The sequence below is a fragment of the Cherax quadricarinatus genome, unplaced genomic scaffold, assembly GCF_038502225.1.
Source record: "Cherax quadricarinatus isolate ZL_2023a unplaced genomic scaffold, ASM3850222v1 Contig2309, whole genome shotgun sequence".
Taxonomy (NCBI): domain Eukaryota; kingdom Metazoa; phylum Arthropoda; class Malacostraca; order Decapoda; family Parastacidae; genus Cherax; species Cherax quadricarinatus.
This window is the reverse complement of record NW_027197335.1, coordinates 8,453-27,980: the sequence shown is the minus strand read 5'-3', so window position 1 is coordinate 27,980 and position 19,528 is coordinate 8,453. Positions and strand designations below refer to the sequence as shown.

Sequence of the window (19,528 nt, the reverse complement as noted above, 5' to 3'; positions counted from 1 at the left end):
CACTACCACCATCACTACCACCATCACTACCACCATCACTACCACCATCACTACCACCATCACTACCACCATCACTACCACCATCACTACCACCATCACTACCACCATCACTACCACCATCACTACCACCATCTACCACCATCACTACCACCCTCTACCACCACCACTTTCATATCTTTCTAGAAACTTTTCCTTGAATTCTATATTGTTTCTCACGTCTTTACCAAAGGGCTTGCACTAGAAGCTTTCTCTGTGCCCATGGTGGCTTATTTAGCCGTTACAAGCACTAAAAACAATGGAATAATACAAAATGTATCGCATGTATGTATGGAATCGTCCTCATTGGCTTGTAAACAATCCCGAACGTGCCTGCGCGGACACCTTCAGAACGAATGTCTTTAACCGAGTTCTTTTTCAGTAACTTAGCCAATATTTTGATGCAAGAAAATGTCACTATTCGATTTTTTCATTATCCGATGACATCGTTACCTGAGGGCCCACTGTACTTACACACTGTGCTGGCATACAGGTACACATTAAAATCACTAAGAGTCTCTCTACTCAAATCCATATAATAATCTCTTGGGTGCATTAAATGTTGTATATTGCGCTAATATAGATATTTCCATTAATCCATCTATGATATTTTTTCAAAATTATATAATAAACATGTTATGTAATGTATAAACATGATACATACACCCACAGTATAAAATTTGACATAAATATGAGATTTGTTTACAAAGTGGTTGGTAGGAGTGTCGGAAGAATTATGTTTTCTCTAGTCAAGCACCAGTTACTTAACTGTAAAAAAATATTCCTTTCATATGCCTTCCGTCTATAGCTATTCATGACCCTTGTGGGTTTAGTGCTTCTTTTTTGTTATGATAATAATAATAACTTGTAATAACAATAATAGTTTGTAATAATAATTTGTAATAATAATAACTTATAATAATAATAATTTGTAATGATAATAATAATCACTCTGAGTAAGTAGGTAAGTTTATTCAGGTATACACAAATACAGTTACATAGATTATCATACATAGCAGCATATGTGTAGAGAACCTAGGATAACCCAAAAAAGTCAGAGAGTGAGGTGCATTAAATGTTGTATAAAACGTTAATACAGTGGAACCCCGAGTTTCGGCCATAATCCGTTCCAGGAGCTAGGCCTAAACTCGAAATGGCCAAAAGGCAAAGCAATATTTCCCACAAGAAATAATGTAAATAAAATTAATCCATTCCAGACACACAAAAATATTCACAAAACATACATTTTTTAAAGAATAACTATAGTCTTACATACACACAACACATATAAATACATGCAAAACAACCACTCTGAAAGAATAGAGAAATTCCAAGCGCTTTCGTGACTACTCACATTATCAAGGAACTATGAAAGTAAAGCATCCAAGGAAGCTATATAAGGGGTCTGGCCAGCACCTCACTATCAGATCCCACAACGGTTAAACACCTGACGCGCGCCGACCCAACTTGGATAGGTCCTTTGCACAACTCACCCCACAAACTATTCTACCCAAGAAAATTTAAAAATGATTTGTCCAGTGTATTATTAAATTCTTCCCAAATTCTATTAATTATAAATGGATCTAATTTATATAAACCAAAGGAAATATTCATATTATTGTCAAAACTGCTTTTTATGAAACAAGATTCAATTATATTCCTGTTGACCATGGACTTGCTTGATACTACTTTCTCAACTTTTTGAAAATCAATTGGATGGTTAAAATTTCTTACATGAATAAATAGAGCATTGGAATCTTGTCCAGTTCTAATGCTATATTTATGTTGTTTTAATCTTAGTTCAAGATTTTTACCAGTTTGACCGTAATAAACTTTATCGCAAATTTTACAAGGAATCTTATAGACACATCCATCAGCATTTTGGGGGGAATTCTTTATCAAAAGTTTTTTTACTGTATCAAGATTTTTGAATACAACTTTAATATTAAAAGTCTTAAGAAGAGAAGGCATATCAACCAAGTTTTCATGGTAAGGGAGAACCAACATATTTTTAGTTGAATAAGGCTGGTTGTCCCTTTTTGGATTGTAAAAAGTATTTCTAGCAACTTTAAAAGATTTATCAATTACATTTCTTGGGTATTTTAAATCATTACCTATTTCATAAATTTTGGATATTTCCTCATCTATGAACTCAGGACTACAAATTCGTAAAGCTCTCAAAAACATTGATGAGAAAACAGACAGTTTGACTCTATCTTGATGCGAGGAATAATAGTGGACATAGGAACAGTTATTTGTAGGTTTTCTGTAAATTTTAAATTTGAATTCATTATTACCCTTAATAATTAAAACATCTAGAAAAGGCAATGAGTTATTTTCTTCAAACTCAACAGTAAAGTTTATAGAATGGGCTAAGCTATTTAATTTTCCTAGGAAATGGTGTATATCTACATTTTGTGTCTTATGCCCAAAAATGTAGATATACACCATTTCCTAAGAAAATTAAATAGCTTAGCCCATTCTATAAACTTTACTGTTGAGTTTGAAGAAAATAACTCATTGCCTTTTCTAGATGTTTTAATTATTAAGGGTAATAATGAATTCAAATTTAAAATTTACAGAAAACCTACAAATAACTGTTCCTTGGAATTTCTCTATTCTTTCAGAGTGGTTGTTTTGCATATTCTGAAATCACCTGTTTACTGTGATCTTATTGCATATAAATACATATACATACTAGTATTATTTTTATTTTTATTATCACACTGGCCGATTCCCACCAAGGCAGGGTGGCCCGAAAAAGAAAAACTTTCATCATCATTCACTCCATCACTGTCTTGCCAGAAGGGTGCTTTACACTACAGTTTTTAAACTGCAACATTAACACCCCTCCTTCAGAGTGCAGGCACTGTACTTCCCATCTCCAGGACTCAAGTCCGGCCTGCCGGTTTCCCTGACCCCCTTCATAAATGTTACTTTGCTCACACTCCAACAGCACGTCAAGTATTAAAAACCATTTGTCTCCATTCACTCCTATCAAACACGCTCACGCATGCCTGCTGGAAGTCCAAGCCCCTCGCACACAAAACCTCCTTTACCCCCTCCCTCCAACCTTTCCTAGGCCGACCCCTACCCCGCCTTCCTTCCACTACAGACTGATACACTCTTGAAGTCATTCTGTTTCGCTCCATTCTCTCTACATGTCCGAACCACCTCAACAACCCTTCCTCAGCCCTCTGGACAACAGTTTTGGTAATCCCGCACCTCCTCCTAACTTCCAAACTACGAATTCTCTGCATTATATTCACACCACACATTGCCCTCAGACATAACATCTCCACTGCCTCCAGCCTTCTCCTCGCTGCAACATTCATCACCCACGCTTCACACCTATATAAGAGCGTTGGTAGAACTATACTCTCATACATTCCCCTCTTTGCCTCCAAGGACAAAGTTCTTTGTCTCCACAGACTCCTAAGTGCACCACTCACTCTTTTTCCCTCATCAATTCTATGATTCACCTCATCTTTCATAGACCCATCCGCTGACACGTCCACTCCCAAATATCTGAATACGTTCACCTCCTCCATACTCTCTCCCTCCAATCTGATATTCAATCTTTCATCACCTAATCTTTTTGTTATCCTCATAACCTTACTCTTTCCTGTATTCACCTTTAATTTTCTTCTTTTGCACACCCTACCAAATTCATCCACCAATCTCTGCAACTTTTCTTCAGAATCTCCCATGAGCACAGTGTCATCAGCAAAGAGCAGCTGTGACAACTCCCACTTTGTGTGTGATTCTTTATCTTTTAACTCCACGCCTCTTGCCAAGACCCTCGCATTTACTTCTCTTACAACCCCATCTATAAATATATTAAACAACCACGGTGACATCACACATCCTTGTCTAAGGCCTACTTTTACTGGGAAAAAAAATTTCCCTCTTTCCTACATACTCTAACTTGAGCCTCACTATCCTCGTAAAAACTCTTCACTGCTTTCAGTAACCTACCTCCTACACCATACATACACTTGCAACATCTGCCACATTGCCCCCCTATCCACCCTGTCATACGCCTTTTCCAAATCCATAAATGCCACAAAGACCTCTTTAGCCTTATCTAAATACTGTTCACTTATATGTTTCACTGTAAACACCTGGTCCACACACCCCTAGTATATAATTATTACAAAAAAGTAATTTTTAAAAGATGATAGTACGATTTACTCCTTTTGTAATAAAGAGTTCGGGATACATAAATACACACATTAATATAAATTAATCTTTAATATATAAAAATCAACTATCTTTGGTCTAGAGGTATTTGAACTATGATATAATAATAATATGTACATGTTACTATAATAAATTATAATTAGCATCTAACTAAAATATAATTAATAACCCTACACAGGGTACAACTCTTGACACTACTGTCACTATATATATATATCTCTATGCTAAAACAATAAATTATAAATAACATTTTTATAATAATAAATTACAATCAACTGCCTCTCACGACACGAAGTCAGTCACACGACACTGTTCAGTGTACACTACAACCAGGCCATCTTCAGTGTCCCACGACACCCTTTTCATCTCAGTGTTCCACTACGGTCCTGTGCATATCTCAGTGTTCCACTCCATCGTACGTCCCTCAGTGTCACACTACGGTCCTGGCCCAGTTCAGTGTAACACTCCAACCTTTTCTTCATGTAATGTCCCACTAAACAGCATCTGACGACTCCGGCCCACAGTTGATAAACGTAGACGGTGAGTCCACAGACATCACCGGTAGTCCAGTAAATCCTCTCCAAAGGCGGTTGACACACCGCTAGCCGAACACCATGCTGCAAGCTCACTGAATGCGGCCGTCAAGTAACTGAGGCCAACAGACTCAGTGAGCTGCGGTGAGCGGTTCTTCTAACGCCAGTAGATAGGTACGATTCGGTGGTCAGGTACCTACTGCATAGACGTGTACCCTGAGGAGTTCAGGTACTTAATGTTCAAGCCAGTAGACGTGTACCCTTCGGTGGTCAGGTACCTACTGCTTAGGTGTGTACAGCGAGGCGCTCAGGTACATAATATTTCTAAAGCCAGTAGACGTGTACCCTTCGGTGGTCAGGTACCTACTGCTTAGGTGTGTACAGCGAGGCGCTCTGGTACATACTGTTACTAAAGCCAGTAGACGTGTACCCTTCGGTGGTCAGGTACCTACTGCTTAGGTGTGTACAGCGAGGCGCTCAGGTACATAATATTTCTAAAGCCAGTAGACGTGTACCCTTCGGTGGTCAGGTACCTACTGCTTAGGTGTGTACAGCGAGGCGCTCTGGTACATAATGTTACTAAAGCCAGTAGACGTGTACCCTTCGGTGGTCAGGTACCTACTGCTTAGGTGTGCACCGTGAGGCACTCAGGCTCTTACTGCTCTAAGGCCGGCTCAGCAGCCCCCACATTGGGTTTGATGACGCACCCAGTGGTACTGCCGGCCGGCAGGTTAACTATTTAACCGCTAGTTTGGCAGGGGCCGCAACACCCCCACCACAAAAGGACCGACACACAACGATCAATGTAATATGTATCCCGAACCGTCATCCCGGATATGATCGTCCAGAAATCATTCTAGATAATCATTATCCTCCCGGACAGGCCACTCATATATTACAAAAAAAGTAATTTTTAAAAGAAGATGGTATTAAGATTTACTCCTTTTGTAATAAAGAGTTCGGGATACATAAATACACACATTAATATAAATTAATCTTTAATATATAAAAATCAACTATCTTTGGTCTAGAGGTATTTGAACTATGATATAATAATAATATGTACATGTTACTATAATAAATTATAATTAGCATCTAACTAAAATATAATTAATAACCCTACACAGGGTACAACTCTTGACACTACTGTCACTATATATATATATCTCTATGCTAAAACAATAAATTATAAATAACATTTTTATAATAATAAATTACAATCAACTGCCTCTCACGACACGAAGTCAGTCACACGACACTGTTCAGTGTACACTACAACCAGGCCATCTTCAGTGTCCCACGACACCCTTTTCATCTCAGTGTTCCACTACGGTCCTGTGCATATCTCAGTGTTCCACTCCATCGTACGTCCCTCAGTGTCACACTACGGTCCTGGCCCAGTTCAGTGTAACACTCCAACCTTTTCTTCATGTAATGTCCCACTAAACAGCATCTGACGACTCCGGCCCACAGTTGATAAACGTAGACGGTGAGTCCACAGACATCACCGGTAGTCCAGTAAATCCTCTCCAAAGGCGGTTGACACACCGCTAGCCGAACACCATGCTGCAAGCTCACTGAATGCGGCCGTCAAGTAACTGAGGCCAACAGACTCAGTGAGCTGCGGTGAGCGGTTCTTCTAACGCCAGTAGATAGGTACGATTCGGTGGTCAGGTACCTACTGCATAGACGTGTACCCTGAGGAGTTCAGGTACTTAATGTTCAAGCCAGTAGACGTGTACCCTTCGGTGGTCAGGTACCTACTGCTTAGGTGTGTACAGCGAGGCGCTCAGGTACATAATATTTCTAAAGCCAGTAGACGTGTACCCTTCGGTGGTCAGGTACCTACTGCTTAGGTGTGTACAGCGAGGCGCTCTGGTACATACTGTTACTAAAGCCAGTAGACGTGTACCCTTCGGTGGTCAGGTACCTACTGCTTAGGTGTGTACAGCGAGGCGCTCAGGTACATAATATTTCTAAAGCCAGTAGACGTGTACCCTTCGGTGGTCAGGTACCTACTGCTTAGGTGTGTACAGCGAGGCGCTCTGGTACATAATGTTACTAAAGCCAGTAGACGTGTACCCTTCGGTGGTCAGGTACCTACTGCTTAGGTGTGCACCGTGAGGCACTCAGGCTCTTACTGCTCTAAGGCCGGCTCAGCAGCCCCCACATTGGGTTTGATGACGCACCCAGTGGTACTGCCGGCCGGCAGGTTAACTATTTAACCGCTAGTTTGGCAGGGGCCGCAACAATAATAGATAAATTAAAATGTAAATAAACATTTAAAATAACATTTTCTTATCTTTCTTGAAGAGACTTGCTGGTATCTGGAAGATGCCAGAACAGAACAAAAGAGTTAGTCTGTCTTTCACAGGCTTGTGTCCTGGCAGGGCCTTTTCCTCCTGAGTAATGTAGGTCCTCTTTGGCATTTTCTTTCAAAACAGGCCTGTTTCGTCACAATTGAACACTTACTGGAGTTGTAATTTTTCAGTCTCTACATACCTCTTAAATTCATGCACAAATTTTTCAGCTGACTGGCTGGTTGCCTGGCTGACTGGATGCCTGGCTAGCTGGTTGCTTGGCTTGCTGGATGCCTGGCTGTCTAGTTGCCTGGCTGGCTGGATGCCTGGCTGGCTGGATGTCTGGCTGGCTGGCTGCCTGACTGGCTGGTTGCCTGGCTGGCTGGCTGGCTAGTTGCCTGGCTGGCTGGATGCCTGGCTAGCTGGATGCCTGGCTGACTGGCTGCCTGACTTGCTGGTTGCCTGGCTGGCTGGATGCCTGGCTGGCTAGTTGCCTGGCTGGCTGGATGCCAGGCTGGCTGGATGCCAGGCTGGCTAGTTGTCTTTCTGGCTGGATGCCTGGGTGGCTGGTTGCCTGGCTGCCTGGGTGGTTGCCTGGCTGGCTGGCTGCCTGGCTGGCTGCCTGGCTAGTTGTCTGGCTGACTGGATGTCTGGTTGGCTGGCTGGCTGGCTGATTGGCTGGCTAGTTGCCTGGCTGGCTGACTGGCTTCCTGGCTGACTGGATGCCTGGCTGGCTGGATGCCTCACTGGCTGGCTGGATGGCTGCCTGGCTGGGTGGATGCTTGGGTGGCTGGCTGGATGGCTGCCTGGCTGGCTGCCTGGCTGGCTGGCTAGTTGCCTGGCTGGCTGGATGCCTGGCTGGCTGGATGCCTGGCTGGCTGGATGCCTGATTGGCTGGATGCCTGGCTGGCTGGATGCCTGGTTGGCTGGATGGCTGCCCGGCTCGATTGCTGTCTGGCTGCCTGGGTGGCTGGCTGGCTAGTTGCCTGGCTGGATGGCTAGTTGCCTGGCTGGCTGGTTGCCTGTCTAACTGGTTGCCTGGCTGGCTGGTTGCCTGGCTGGCTGGGTGGTTGGATGCTTGGCTGGCTGGATGCCTGGCTGGCTGGATGCCTGGCTGGCTGGGTGTCTGGCTGGCTGGCAGGTTATCTGGCTGGCTGGATGCCTGGATGGTGGTTGCCTGGCTGGCTGGATGCGTGGCTGCCTGGATGCCTGGCTGATTGGCTGGCTGGATGGCTACCTGGCTGGATGGGTGTCTGGCTGGCTGGCTGGCTGGATGGCTGTCTGTCTGGCTGGCTAGTTGCTTGGCTGGCTGGATTCCTGACTGGCTGGTTGCCTGGCTGGCTGGATGCCTTGCTGGCTAGTTGCCTGGCTGGCTGGATGCCTGGCTGGCTGGATGCCTGCCTGGCTGGCTGGCTGGCTTGCTGCCTGGCTGGATGGCTGGCTTGCTGCCTGCTTGGATGGCTGAGTGGCTGGCTGGCTGGGTGCCTGGCTAGCTGGTTGAGTGGCTGGATGGATGGCTGGCTGGATGGCTGGCTGGATGGCTCGCTGGATGGCTCGCTGGATGGCTCGCTGGATGGCTGGGTGCGCGCCTGCCTGGCTGGATGGCTGTCTGGTTGGCTGGCTGCCTAGTTGCCTGACTGGCTGGATGCTTGGCTGGCTGGATGCCTGGCTGGCTGGATGCCTGGCTGGCTGGATTCCTGGCTGTCTGGATGCCTGGCTGGCTGGTTGCCTGGCTGGCTGGTTGCCTGGCTGGCTGGATGCCTGGCTGGCTGGCTGGCTGGCTGGCTGGATGGATGGATGGATGGATGGATGGCTGACTGCCTGCCTGGCTGACTGGCTGGCTGGATGGCTGCCCGACTGACTGGCTGGCTGGATGCCTGGCTGGCTGGATGTCTGGCTGGCTGGCTGCCTGACTGGCTGGTTGCCTGGCTGGCTGGCTGGCTAGTTGTCTGGCTGGCTGGATGCCTGGCTAGCTGGATGCCTGGCTGACTGGCTGCCTGACTTGCTAGTTGCCTGGCTGGCTGGATGCCTGGTTGGCTAGTTGCCTGTCTGGCTGAATGCCTGGCTGGCTAGTTGCCTGGCTGGCTGGATGCCAGGCTGGCTGGATGCCAGGCTGGCTGGATGCCAGGCTGGCTAGTTGTCTTTCTGGCTGGATGCCTGGGTGGCTGGTTGCCTGGCTGCCTGGGCGGCTGCCTGGCTGGCTGGCTGCCTGGCTGGCTGCCTGGCTAGTTGTCTGTCTGACTGGATGTCTGGTTGGCTGGCTGGCTGGCTGGTTGGCTGGCTAGTTGCCTGGCTGGCTGACTGGCTTCTTGGCTGACTGGATGCCTGGCTGGGTGGATGCCTGGCTGGCTGGGTGGATGGCTGCCTGGCTGGGTGGATGCCTGGCTGGCTGGCTGGATGGCTGCCTGGCTGGCTGGCTAGTTGCCTGGCTGGCTGGATGCCTGGCTGGCTGGATGCCTGGCTGGGTGGATGCCTGGCTGGCTGGGTGGATGGCTGCCTGGCTGGGTGGATGCCTGGCTGGCTGGCTGGCTGGATGGCTGCCTGGCTGGCTGGCTAGTTGCCTGGCTGGCTGGATGCCTGGCTGGCTGGATGCCTGGCTGGCTGGATGCCTGATTGGCTGGATGCCTGGCTGGCTGGATGCCTGGTTGGCTGGATGGCTGCCCGGCTCAATTGCTGTCTGGCTGCCTGGGTGGCTGGCTGGCTAGTTGCCTGGCTGGCTGGATGCCTGTCTAACTGGTTGCCTGGCTGGCTGGGTGGTTGGATGCTTGGCTGGCTGGATGCCTGGCTGGCTGGATGCCTGGCTGGCTGGGTGTTTGGCTGGCTGGCAGGTTATCTGGCTGGCTGGATGCCTGGATGGTGGTTGCCTGGCTGGCTGGATGCGTGGCTGCCTGGATGCCTGGCTGATTGGCTGGCTGGATGGCTACCTGGCTGGATGGGTGTCTGGCTGGCTGGCTGGCTGGATGGATGGCTGTCTGTCTGGCTGGCTAGTTGCCTGGCTGGCTGGATTCCTGACTGGCTGGTTGCCTGGCTGGCTGGATGCCTTGCTGGCTAGTTGCCTGGCGGGCTGGATGCCTGGCTGGCTGGATGCCTGGCTGACTGGCTGCCTTGCTGCCTGGCTGGATGGCTGGCTTGCTGCCTGGCTGAGTGGCTGGCTGGCTGGGTGCCTGGCTAGCTGGTTGAGTGGCTGGATGGATGGCTCGCTGGATGGCTGGCTGGATGGCTCGCTGGATGGCTCGCTGGATGGCTGGGTGCACGCCTACCTGGCTGCATGGCTGTCTGGTTGGCTGGCTGCCTAGTTGCCTGACTGGCTGGGTGCACGCCTACCTGGCTGCATGGCTGTCTGGTTGGCTGGCTGCCTAGTTGCCTGACTGGCTGGATGCCTGGCTGGCTGGATGCCTGGCTGGCTGGTTGCCTGGCTGGCTGGATGCCTGGCTGGTTGGATGCCTGGCTGTCTGGATGCCTGGCTGGCTGGTTGCCTGGCTGGCTGGATGCCTGGCTGGCTGGATGCCTGGCTGGCTGGCTGGCTGGCTGGCTGGATGCCTGGCTGGCTAGTTGCCTGTCTGGCTGGATGCCTGGCTGGCTGGATGCCTGGCTGGCTGGATGCCTGGCTGGCTGGTTGCCTGGCTGGCTGGATGCCTGGCTGGCTAGTTGCCTGTCTGGCTGGATGCTTGGCTGGCTAGTTGCCTGTCTGGCTGGATGCTTGGCTGGCTGGCTGACTGGATGGCTGGCTGGATGCCTAACTGGCTGGATGCCTGGCTGGCTGGTTGCTTGGCTGGCTGCCTGGCTGGCTACCTGGCTGGCTGGCTGGCTGGCTGGCTAGCTGGCTGGATGCCTGGCTGGCTGGATGCCTGGCTGGCTGGATGCCTGGCTGGCTGGATGCCTGGCTGGCTGGTTGCCTGGCTGGCTGGCTGAATGGATGGATGGATGGATGGATGGATGGCTGCCTGGCTGACTTACTGCCTGCCTGGCTGACTGCCTGCCTGGTTGACTGCCTGCCTGGATGGCTGCCTGACTGGCTGGCTGGATGGCTGTCTTAGTAGCTAGCTGGCTAGTTGCCTGGCTGGCTGGCTGCCTGGCTGGCTGTCTGGCTGGCTGCCTGCCTGCCTGCCTGGCTGGCTGGCTGGCTGGCTGCCTGGCTGGCTGCCTGGCTGCCTGGCTGGCTGCCTGGCTGGATGGATGGATGGCTGCCTAACTGGCTGGCTGGATGGCTGTCTTGCTAGCTAGCTGGCTAGTTGCCTGGCTGGCTGGTTGCCTGGCTGGCTGGATGCCTGGCTGGCTAGTTGCCTGTCTGGCTGGATGCTTGGCTGGCTAGTTGCCTGTCAGGCTGGATGCTTGGCTTCCTGGCTGACTGGATGGCTGGCTGGATGGCTGCCTGGCCAGCTGCCCACCCGCCTGCCTGCCCGCCCGCCCGGCTAGCCTGCTGGATGGTTGCCTGGCTGGCTAGTTGCCTGGCTGGCTGGATGCCTGGCTGGCTGGATGCCTGGCTGGCTGGATGCCTGGCTGGCTGGATGGCTGCCTGGCTGGCAGAATGAGAGTGCAGGGTAATGTTCACTTAGGGATAAACAACGCTGGACTGGCTCATGACGCCTGCACAGGCAGGCCAGGTCTGGTACGCCGGCTCAAAACTTGGGACAACGGCCAAAATGCGGTACAAAATTTGGCTGTAAAAAGCTGTGGAAACCCAAAGTGGCCGATTCCCAGGATGGCCAAAACTTTAGGTTTCACTGTATAGACATTTTGCTTAATCCATCTGTAATACACAAATAACCCGCACATAAAAGACAGAAGCTTACGACGACGTTTCGGTCCGACTTGGACCATTGACAAAGTCAATGGTCCAAGTCGGACCGAAACGTCGTCGTAAGCTTCTGTCTTTTATGTGCAGGTTATTTGTGTATCGTTCCAGTCACGGTATTGTGCCTTTTTGTTATCCATCTGTAATTTTTTTCAAAATTATATAATAAACACGCTAAGCAACATATATACATGATAAATATACCCACAGTAGAATAAATTAACATAAAAATGAGATGTTTTTCTAGATGGCTTGTGGAATGAACTAAAACCATACATGTCTGGCTGGTTTGTTTATCTCTCTCTCTCTCTCTCTCTCTCTTTTTTTTTTTTTACACAGGGTTTGACAAGGTTAAGGATCCCTAGCTTTATTGACAGCTATATTACAGGTTAAGGATTCCTAATTTTATTGGCAAGCTAAGAGCTGTTACCTACATCAGCTCATTTGAAAACATTTTTATTGTTATGAGACATACAAGTACGGGACAGGATGAAGTTGGAGCCATCTGTGGGCCAGCATTTTCATTTGATCAACTGACTTTATCTCGTTGACATCATTATGCTGTATGAATGTGTTCCATACTCGAGTCATCCTGGGTTTGTATGATCTCAGATGGAGTGATGTTCTGGAGAAGGGTACAGCCAGAGTGAAGTTGCTGCTTTCTGCCCGTCTTGTGGCATAAAAGCTTGTTTCACGCTGTCCTCGAAGTGGATCCAAGTGTGGTATTTTGACAATATTGGCCTTGTACATAACAGTAAGGCCACCCACATCCCTCCTATGTTGAAGGCTCTGCTGAAATGACAGATCTATCCAGGATGGGTCCAGGCGAGAGATGAGACGTCTTGCTCTGTTCTCTACTCTGTCAAGCAGTTGCAGATGAGAGGGGGGGGCAGGCAAACCAAGAAAGTGGAGCATACTCAAGTTGTGAGCGTACTTGTGCCTCATACAGGATCTTGCAACCCCTACTGTCAAGCAGATGCGAGATACGGCGAAGTGCTGTAAGCTTCCTGGCTGCCTTGTTTGCAAGATTTACAACATGGTTCTTCATGGTTAGTTTGGAGTCAAATTTCACCCCAAGGATATCAACTTCTTCTCCAGGTGCCAACATCGTCCCATTCATCCTTACTAATGCACCAGCATTACCATCATGGTGCCTAGAGATGATCATCATTTGCGTTTTCTCAGGTGCAAATGTTACTTGCCATCTATTTCCCCAAACTGATATAGCTCTCAGCTGGTGATTGATGTAGCTTAGAGCAGCTGGCATTTCTTCTCTTGGATAAGTGAATGTCAGTGTACAGTCGTCTGCATATGCATGTGATTCTGGGATGAGATGAAGAAGGTCGTTGAAGTAGACATTCCATAACAGTGGACCCAGCACGCTTCCTTGTGGAACGCTTGCCCCAATAGGATGCCTTGCTGATTCCGTTCCATTGAGGACTACACTTAGAGATCTACCATGAAGGTAATCACTGAGGAGACATAGCGTAGAGCCTGCAATTCCCAGTGCTTGAAGTTTTGCTAAGAGGCCCTGGTGCCACACCCGGTCGAAAGTGCCAGCAATGTCCAGTGCTACCACACAGCTGACTTTGGATTCATCCAGTGACTGGTGCCACTTAGTGGAGAGGTTTAACAACAGATCAGCAGCAGAGTAACCTTTCCTGAAGCCATATTGACGATCACAAAGTAGTGAGTGGTAGTCAAAAAAATCTGTCATTTGTCTTGAGATTATTGTCTCAAGGATCTTACCAGTGATTGACAGGAGTGACACTGGTCTGTAGTTGCTGATTTCTGCTCTGCTCTTCTTTTTGTGAACAGGGACTACATTTGCCTCTTTCCATGGAGAGGGCCATTTACACTGTACTAGGCAGTGCTGAAAGATGCGAGTTAGAGGTGCTGCTAGCTGGTCTGCACATCTTCTCAACAATCTTGGGCTCAACTTGTCTGGGCCCACAGCCTTTTCTTGGTCAAGTGATTTAAGAAGGAAATGCACCTCCTCCTGCCTTATTGTCACCACTGACAGTTTTGACACAGTTCTTGCAGATAGCCAAGGAGGGTCCCTTGCTGGATCAGGAACTTGCATTTTGGTAGCAAAGTGTTCAGCAAAGAGGTCCGCCTTCTCTTGACTACTAGTAGAGGTGGTCCCATCCTGTCGATTTAGAGGTGGAATAAGTTCATCAGGCAGATAACCTTGTCTGTCCTTGACCAGGGACCACCAGGTTTTGGAGCCTACCCTACCTGATGCTAACTTTCTTTTAGTGTCCACCTCCCATTTAGCAATGGCCCACTTTTGAACATCACCCATATGCCTACAGGCTTGCATGTGCAAGTTCCTGTTATAGGTGGTAGGATGTCTCTTATACCTTCGCCATGCTTTGTACTTAGCAGTAGCAGCCTCTCTACAACGAAAGCCAAACCAAGGCTGATCTGTAGGCTTTGTCACATATTGCCGGTGAGGAATGTGTTCTTGTTGCAGATTAAGGATGTGTCCAGTGAAGGCTTTCACTTGGTTGTCAAGAAGAGCATTCCAGTCGGTGGTGGCGAGCTCAGAGCAAAGGGCTGGCCAATTACCTCTTTCCCATAGCCAGGTTGTGCGTGTGGACTCCTCACCTCGTTCTGTTGGGATCTTAAGTGTGGTAAAAACAGCCTTGTGGTCAGACGATCCAACGTAGCCGAGGGGTTGACAAGTGACTATGCCCTCTGCCAGATCACTCACTACTGGGTCAAGGGAGGAGCCAGAGATATGAGTAGGGAAATCAACAAAGTTTCTCATGTCAAACACTGCAAGAAGGTCATCAAAGTCCCTCTGTATAAGGTGCTGGTTGAGGTCACCAACAATTATAATATGTTGACAGTTGTGTTGTAGCAGAAGGGAGTCAATATTTTCCATTAGGAAGTTGATAGGGTCTGCGTGTTGCCACTGAGGTCTGTACATTGCACATGCTAGTACAGAGGTACTAGTGTTTATACAGAGCTTGAAGAACATCATTTCAAGATGTGTAGGGGTGGCAACATCTATGTGCTGGGCATGAACACTTTTAGAGAAGCACACAGCAACACCACCTCCTTGCCCTTGCCTGTCTCTTCTCATCCATGAGGTGTAGCCAGCAATTCTTGCAAAATTTTCTGGAGTCCTGTCATCCAAAAATGTTTCAACAACAGCTATCATGTCGGGATGTCGAGTGTTCACAAAGCTATGTGTGAGCTCTCCAACATTAGTAATGAAACCTCTAATGTTGGCCGACAGGATGCTGATAGACTGGCTCCTCATGATGAAGTGGTCAGCTTGAGGTGGTGGGTGTGTAGGGAATGTAAGGTGCCTGCCCTTGAGAGAGGTAGGGTACTGAGGCAGCTGCAGGGATGTAGGTCTGTGGTCGTGTATAAGGCCCAATCCCACCTGCTGGGCTGGGATAGGAGTAGCTAAGTGGGTGATGTGTGAGAGTGTTTACCAATTCAGAGATCCTGCTGGTTTGTTCTGAGAACAGGTCTCTAAACAGGTGGCCCTGTCTGTCAAGTTCCTTTTTCTTCCGACACTGGTCCTCCTTATGTCCTTTCTTGTAGCAGTAATTACACCTGGTATCTCGCAGGCAGTTGTTGGCAGAGTGCCCCTTCCGGTGACAGCGAGAGCACAGCCTAGGTGCCTGGGAGGGTGGACTAGGATTTGTTGCACCTCCTGTGTTTTGCAGATTTGTCCTCAGATTCTGCCACTGGAACTGTGTTAGTGGAGGGTGAGACGGCTGTAGATGTCTTCCTCCTCCACGTCCTCTACCCCGCCCTCTACCAGTTCTGACAGATGTGTCCCTGCTGTTCGTACTTCGGCGCAGTAGGTGATCAGGTGCAGTGATAGTTCCCTGATCACTAACTGCACCGTTCTCTGGTGGAGAAGCTCCTGGCTCAGAACTTGCTGTCGAAGCACTACTACCAGATTCTAGAATAGTATCGGCAGGTGTGCTGACAGGTGTAGGATCAGAGATGGTATGTGCACTGTCAAGTAGACTGGCAGTGGCTGAAGCAGAGATGTCAGGTGTAGGAGAATTAACAGATCCAAGGCTTCCCACGTTGCTGGGAAGAGGATTTGTTCCCTCTGTGGTGGTCAGAGGAATTGTGTTAGAATTCCGAAAGGTAGTGTTTTGAACTCTGTCAGTCTGTGGGACCTTAGCGATGACAGAATTCCACCAGTCGTTTACCCCTGAGTTAAGCTCAGTGTGGGACTTCCAGTCTTTGTCAATAGTGTCGCCATCAGCTGAGCAGCTTACGTCACTTGATGCAGGCTTGCACTGCCCCCCTCCTCTCTCTGTCTCTCTCTCTGTCTCTCTGTCTCTCTCTCTGTCTCTCTCTCTGTCTCTCTCTCTGTCTCTCTGTCTCTCTGTCTCTCTCTCTGTCTCTCTCTCTGTCTCTCTCTCTGTCTCTCTCTCTGTCTCTCTCTCTGTCTCTCTCTCTGTCTCTCTCTCTCTCTCTCTCTCTCTCTCTCTCTCTCTCTCTCTCTCTCTCTCTCTCTCTCTCTCTCTCTCTCTCTCTCTCTCTCTCTCTCTCTCTCTCTCTCTCTCATATACACACACACACCTGTCACCCTACATTAAGATTACAAATATTTTACGGTCAGTAATGAGTGTACTGTGCAAGTATTTTATCACTCTTGGGCACCTTAAATGCCTAGTATTTAATGTGTTGGTGGGGTGGCCAGATGGGGTTGTGATACCTAAAACACTATTTGATACCTTCCTACCCTACTATTCACCTTGCACCCTATATTAACACCATGAAGACTACAAATATTTTAAGGTAAGTAATGAATGTACACTATATGCATTTTATCGCTCTAGCACTCTTTAAATGTCGAAGTATATTACATGTGAGTGGGGTGGGGTGGCCTGGCTAACTACCAGTCCTACCACACCTAACTTCTTAAAATAAATACTACTCACTTTTCACCCTTCATTAAGACTACAAATATTTTGAGGTAAATAACGAGTGTACTGTGCATGTATTTTACTTTTTATTATTTTTTAACCCTTTCAGGGTTTCGGACGTACTAGCACGGCTTACGCACCAGGGTTTTTGACGTACTAGTACGCCTAAATTGTAGCGCCCTCAAATCTAGTGAGAGAAAGCTGGTAGGCCTACATATGAAAGAATGGGTCTATGTGGTCAGTGTGCGCAGTATCAAAAAAATCCTGCAGCACACAGTGCGTAATGAGAAAAAAAAAACTTTGTGTTTTTGGATTAAAACAGCAACATTGCACTGTATTTTCGTATGGTATTTATTGTTGTATTCTAGTTTAACTGGTTTCATTTTATAGAATGGAAGACATATTACAGAAATTGAGATGATTTCGACTGGTTTTACAATGAAAAGTACCTTGAAATTGAGCTCAAAGTAGCAGAAATGTTCGATTTTTACCAAAGTTCAAAGTAAACAAATCATGCTAAGCGTCCAATACACGTCAACTGGCGAGTCTGATATTTTTTCACGAGTGCACCGATATTATTTATACCATTTCTACACTAATGCAGTAGTCTGCATAATAGTAAATCTTCTATTTTTTGTGAGAATAAAAATTCAAAGTGGAAAGCAAAAGAATGTAAGAGGGACATGGGGACATGTCTAATGAACAGAGGAAATGTTATTTTTGTGCCAGGAATGTCTTTCTTGTTTATTCTGGACCCTATTTGGAAATTGGGATCTTTTGAAATTTGTGTGAAATTGGCAAAATTGCTAAATTCTGACCACTTTATTGGATAGTTGATATTAGTAAATGGGTGGTTTCTTGTACTCATTCGACAGAAAAAATAGAGTTCTAGTGAAATACTTATGATTTTTGTCGACTAGTACACTGGAATTGGCCGAAAATAGGGCTCAAAATGGGCAAAATCGCCGATGTGTAAACATGGTCGAGACCTCTAACTTTGTGAGAGCATAATTCCATAAGTTTCCCATCAAATTTCATACTTTTGGTGTTATTATGATCAGGAAAAGAATCTCTATCTTTTCATAAGAATAAATAATTTTTTTTTTATGAAAATTTGGCGACCCTGAAAACAAGTCTCAGAGAGGGCCTGGCGACCCTGAAAGGGTTAATGTGACCCACTTTATTGTGGCCTCTGCAGGAGTACCGTATTTTGGTGCTTATTAGACTTTTTTTTTCCATAAAATATCTCCAAACACCACCCTGCATCCTATAAACTGAAGGTCAGTGAGGGGAGCTATAAGTTTAGGGCGTGGGGTGGGCTATAGCTCTCCCAGTTACGTCTGATGCCAAACCTTGAAACTAAAACAGGTCTTCTAAGCCGTGAAATACGGTATATAACATACTGTGCAGTAAATCTTTCTAAATAAACTTTAGTAATGCATCTAAAAGTTTTACAAAAGATAATTGTTCATCATTATTATTGTTATTACAATCATAACTAAGTGCTATACCCATAAGGGATTATTGTTCATATGTTTTCTTTTACAGGTCATTCTTGCATCGGAAGCTGAGCTGTAGACAAACTGCTAACACTGTCATCACACTGGAAGGTCATTAGTACTGAAGATACACTGCTAACTCTTAATATTATAGAACTCAAGTACATGGAAGAAAGAGTAACAAGTGTAATCACCAACTTCACAGAGTATACTACTTAATCAGAAACACTTCAGTTTCAGTATTTTAAAATTTACCTCAAGACTCTGTACACTGCAAGTGCGTCCTTATCCTGTGTGTTATTTCACTCTGCTTATCCTAATTTTTATTGAACACATTTATCACCTATTACGGTACAGTTGTATGTGTTCATCAGAAGTATTGGCAAGGCAGCAGCAGCAGCACCTAATGTTAAAATTATCTGCAGTTTCAACCATGAAAGAAAGTTTGTTCTATTAAATCAAATTATAATTCATACAAGAATAAATATTTCTATCATTTAAAAGTTTTCTTGACTATTTTGGAAGCAAATATGAGTGACGATACAAAAATGAAGCCTTATGAGTGCATTTTGTGCCTAAAATCTTTTTCATCCAGTTTTCACCTGATGAGACACAAGAATATTCATTCAGAAGAAAGACCTTATCAATGTTCTGAGTGTAATAAAGATTTTAAGGAAAAGGACAAACTAACAAAACACATGAAAATTCATTTAGGAGACAAACCATTTCAGTGTTGTGTGTGTCAAAAAGTATTTGCAGATATGTATCATCTAAAGAGACATCAGCCAGTTCACACAGGAGAGAAGCCTTATCAGTGTTCAGAATGTCTAAAAGACTTCAAAGATAAATGTTCGCTAATGCAGCATAAAATAAGTCATACAGGAGAAACACCGTTTCAGTGTCGTGTATGCTTAAAAGGCTTTGTACAAAATTCTCGACTGATTTTGCACATGAGAAACCACACAGGAGAGAAACCATTTCAATGTTCTGTGTGTCAAAAAGGTTTTAAACAAAGAGGCAACCTGACTAGACACTTCAAAGCTCACAGTGGGGAGAAGCCATATAAGTGTTCAGTGTGTTCAAAAGCCTTTTCATTAAAATCTGTTCTAGTAAAGCATGAGAAACTTCATGTAGAATTTAAACCATATAGATGTTCAGAGTGTCTGAAATTTTTTAAATCAAAATCAAATCTTGCAGAACATATGAAAATTCACTTAGTTGAGAAAATGCATAAATGCCCAATCTGTCCAAA

At 46.4% G+C, this 19,528-nt stretch overlaps 1 protein-coding gene and 2 pseudogenes across 1 annotated transcript; all 3 read left to right on the top strand.

The window, feature by feature from the left end:
- The first annotated feature begins 258 nt into the window (after positions 1 to 258).
- LOC138851830 (uncharacterized) lies at positions 259 to 8,709 on the top strand (annotated as a pseudogene).
- Positions 8,710 to 8,717: 8 nt separating this feature from the next.
- On the top strand, positions 8,718 to 9,685 carry LOC138851829 (uncharacterized; annotated as a pseudogene).
- Positions 9,686 to 9,725: 40 nt separating this feature from the next.
- LOC138851828 (uncharacterized) lies at positions 9,726 to 18,355 on the top strand. The gene is made up of 4 exons (XM_070081316.1): positions 9,726 to 10,046; positions 10,254 to 10,320; positions 10,441 to 10,715; positions 18,326 to 18,355. The coding sequence occupies exons 1-4, from the start codon at positions 9,726 to 9,728 to the stop codon at positions 18,353 to 18,355; spliced, it is 693 nt and encodes a 230-aa protein (XP_069937417.1).
- Positions 18,356 to 19,528: the final 1,173 nt, after the last annotated feature.

What these genes read in the sequence shown, in the direction of transcription:
- LOC138851828 (XM_070081316.1), top strand. Translation starts at nt 9,726, where the DNA reads ATGGCTGCCCGGCTCAATTGCTGTCTGGCTGCCTGGGTGGCTGGCTGG. An exon ending in GGCTGGATGGATGGCTGTCT is followed by an intron (nt 10,047 to 10,253) that starts GTCTGGCTGGCT and finishes TAGCTGGTTGAG; the next exon opens with TGGCTGGATGGATGGCTCGC. An exon ending in GCTGGCTGGATGCCTGGCTG is followed by an intron (nt 10,716 to 18,325) that starts GCTAGTTGCCTG and finishes TTTCTTTTACAG; the next exon opens with GTCATTCTTGCATCGGAAGC.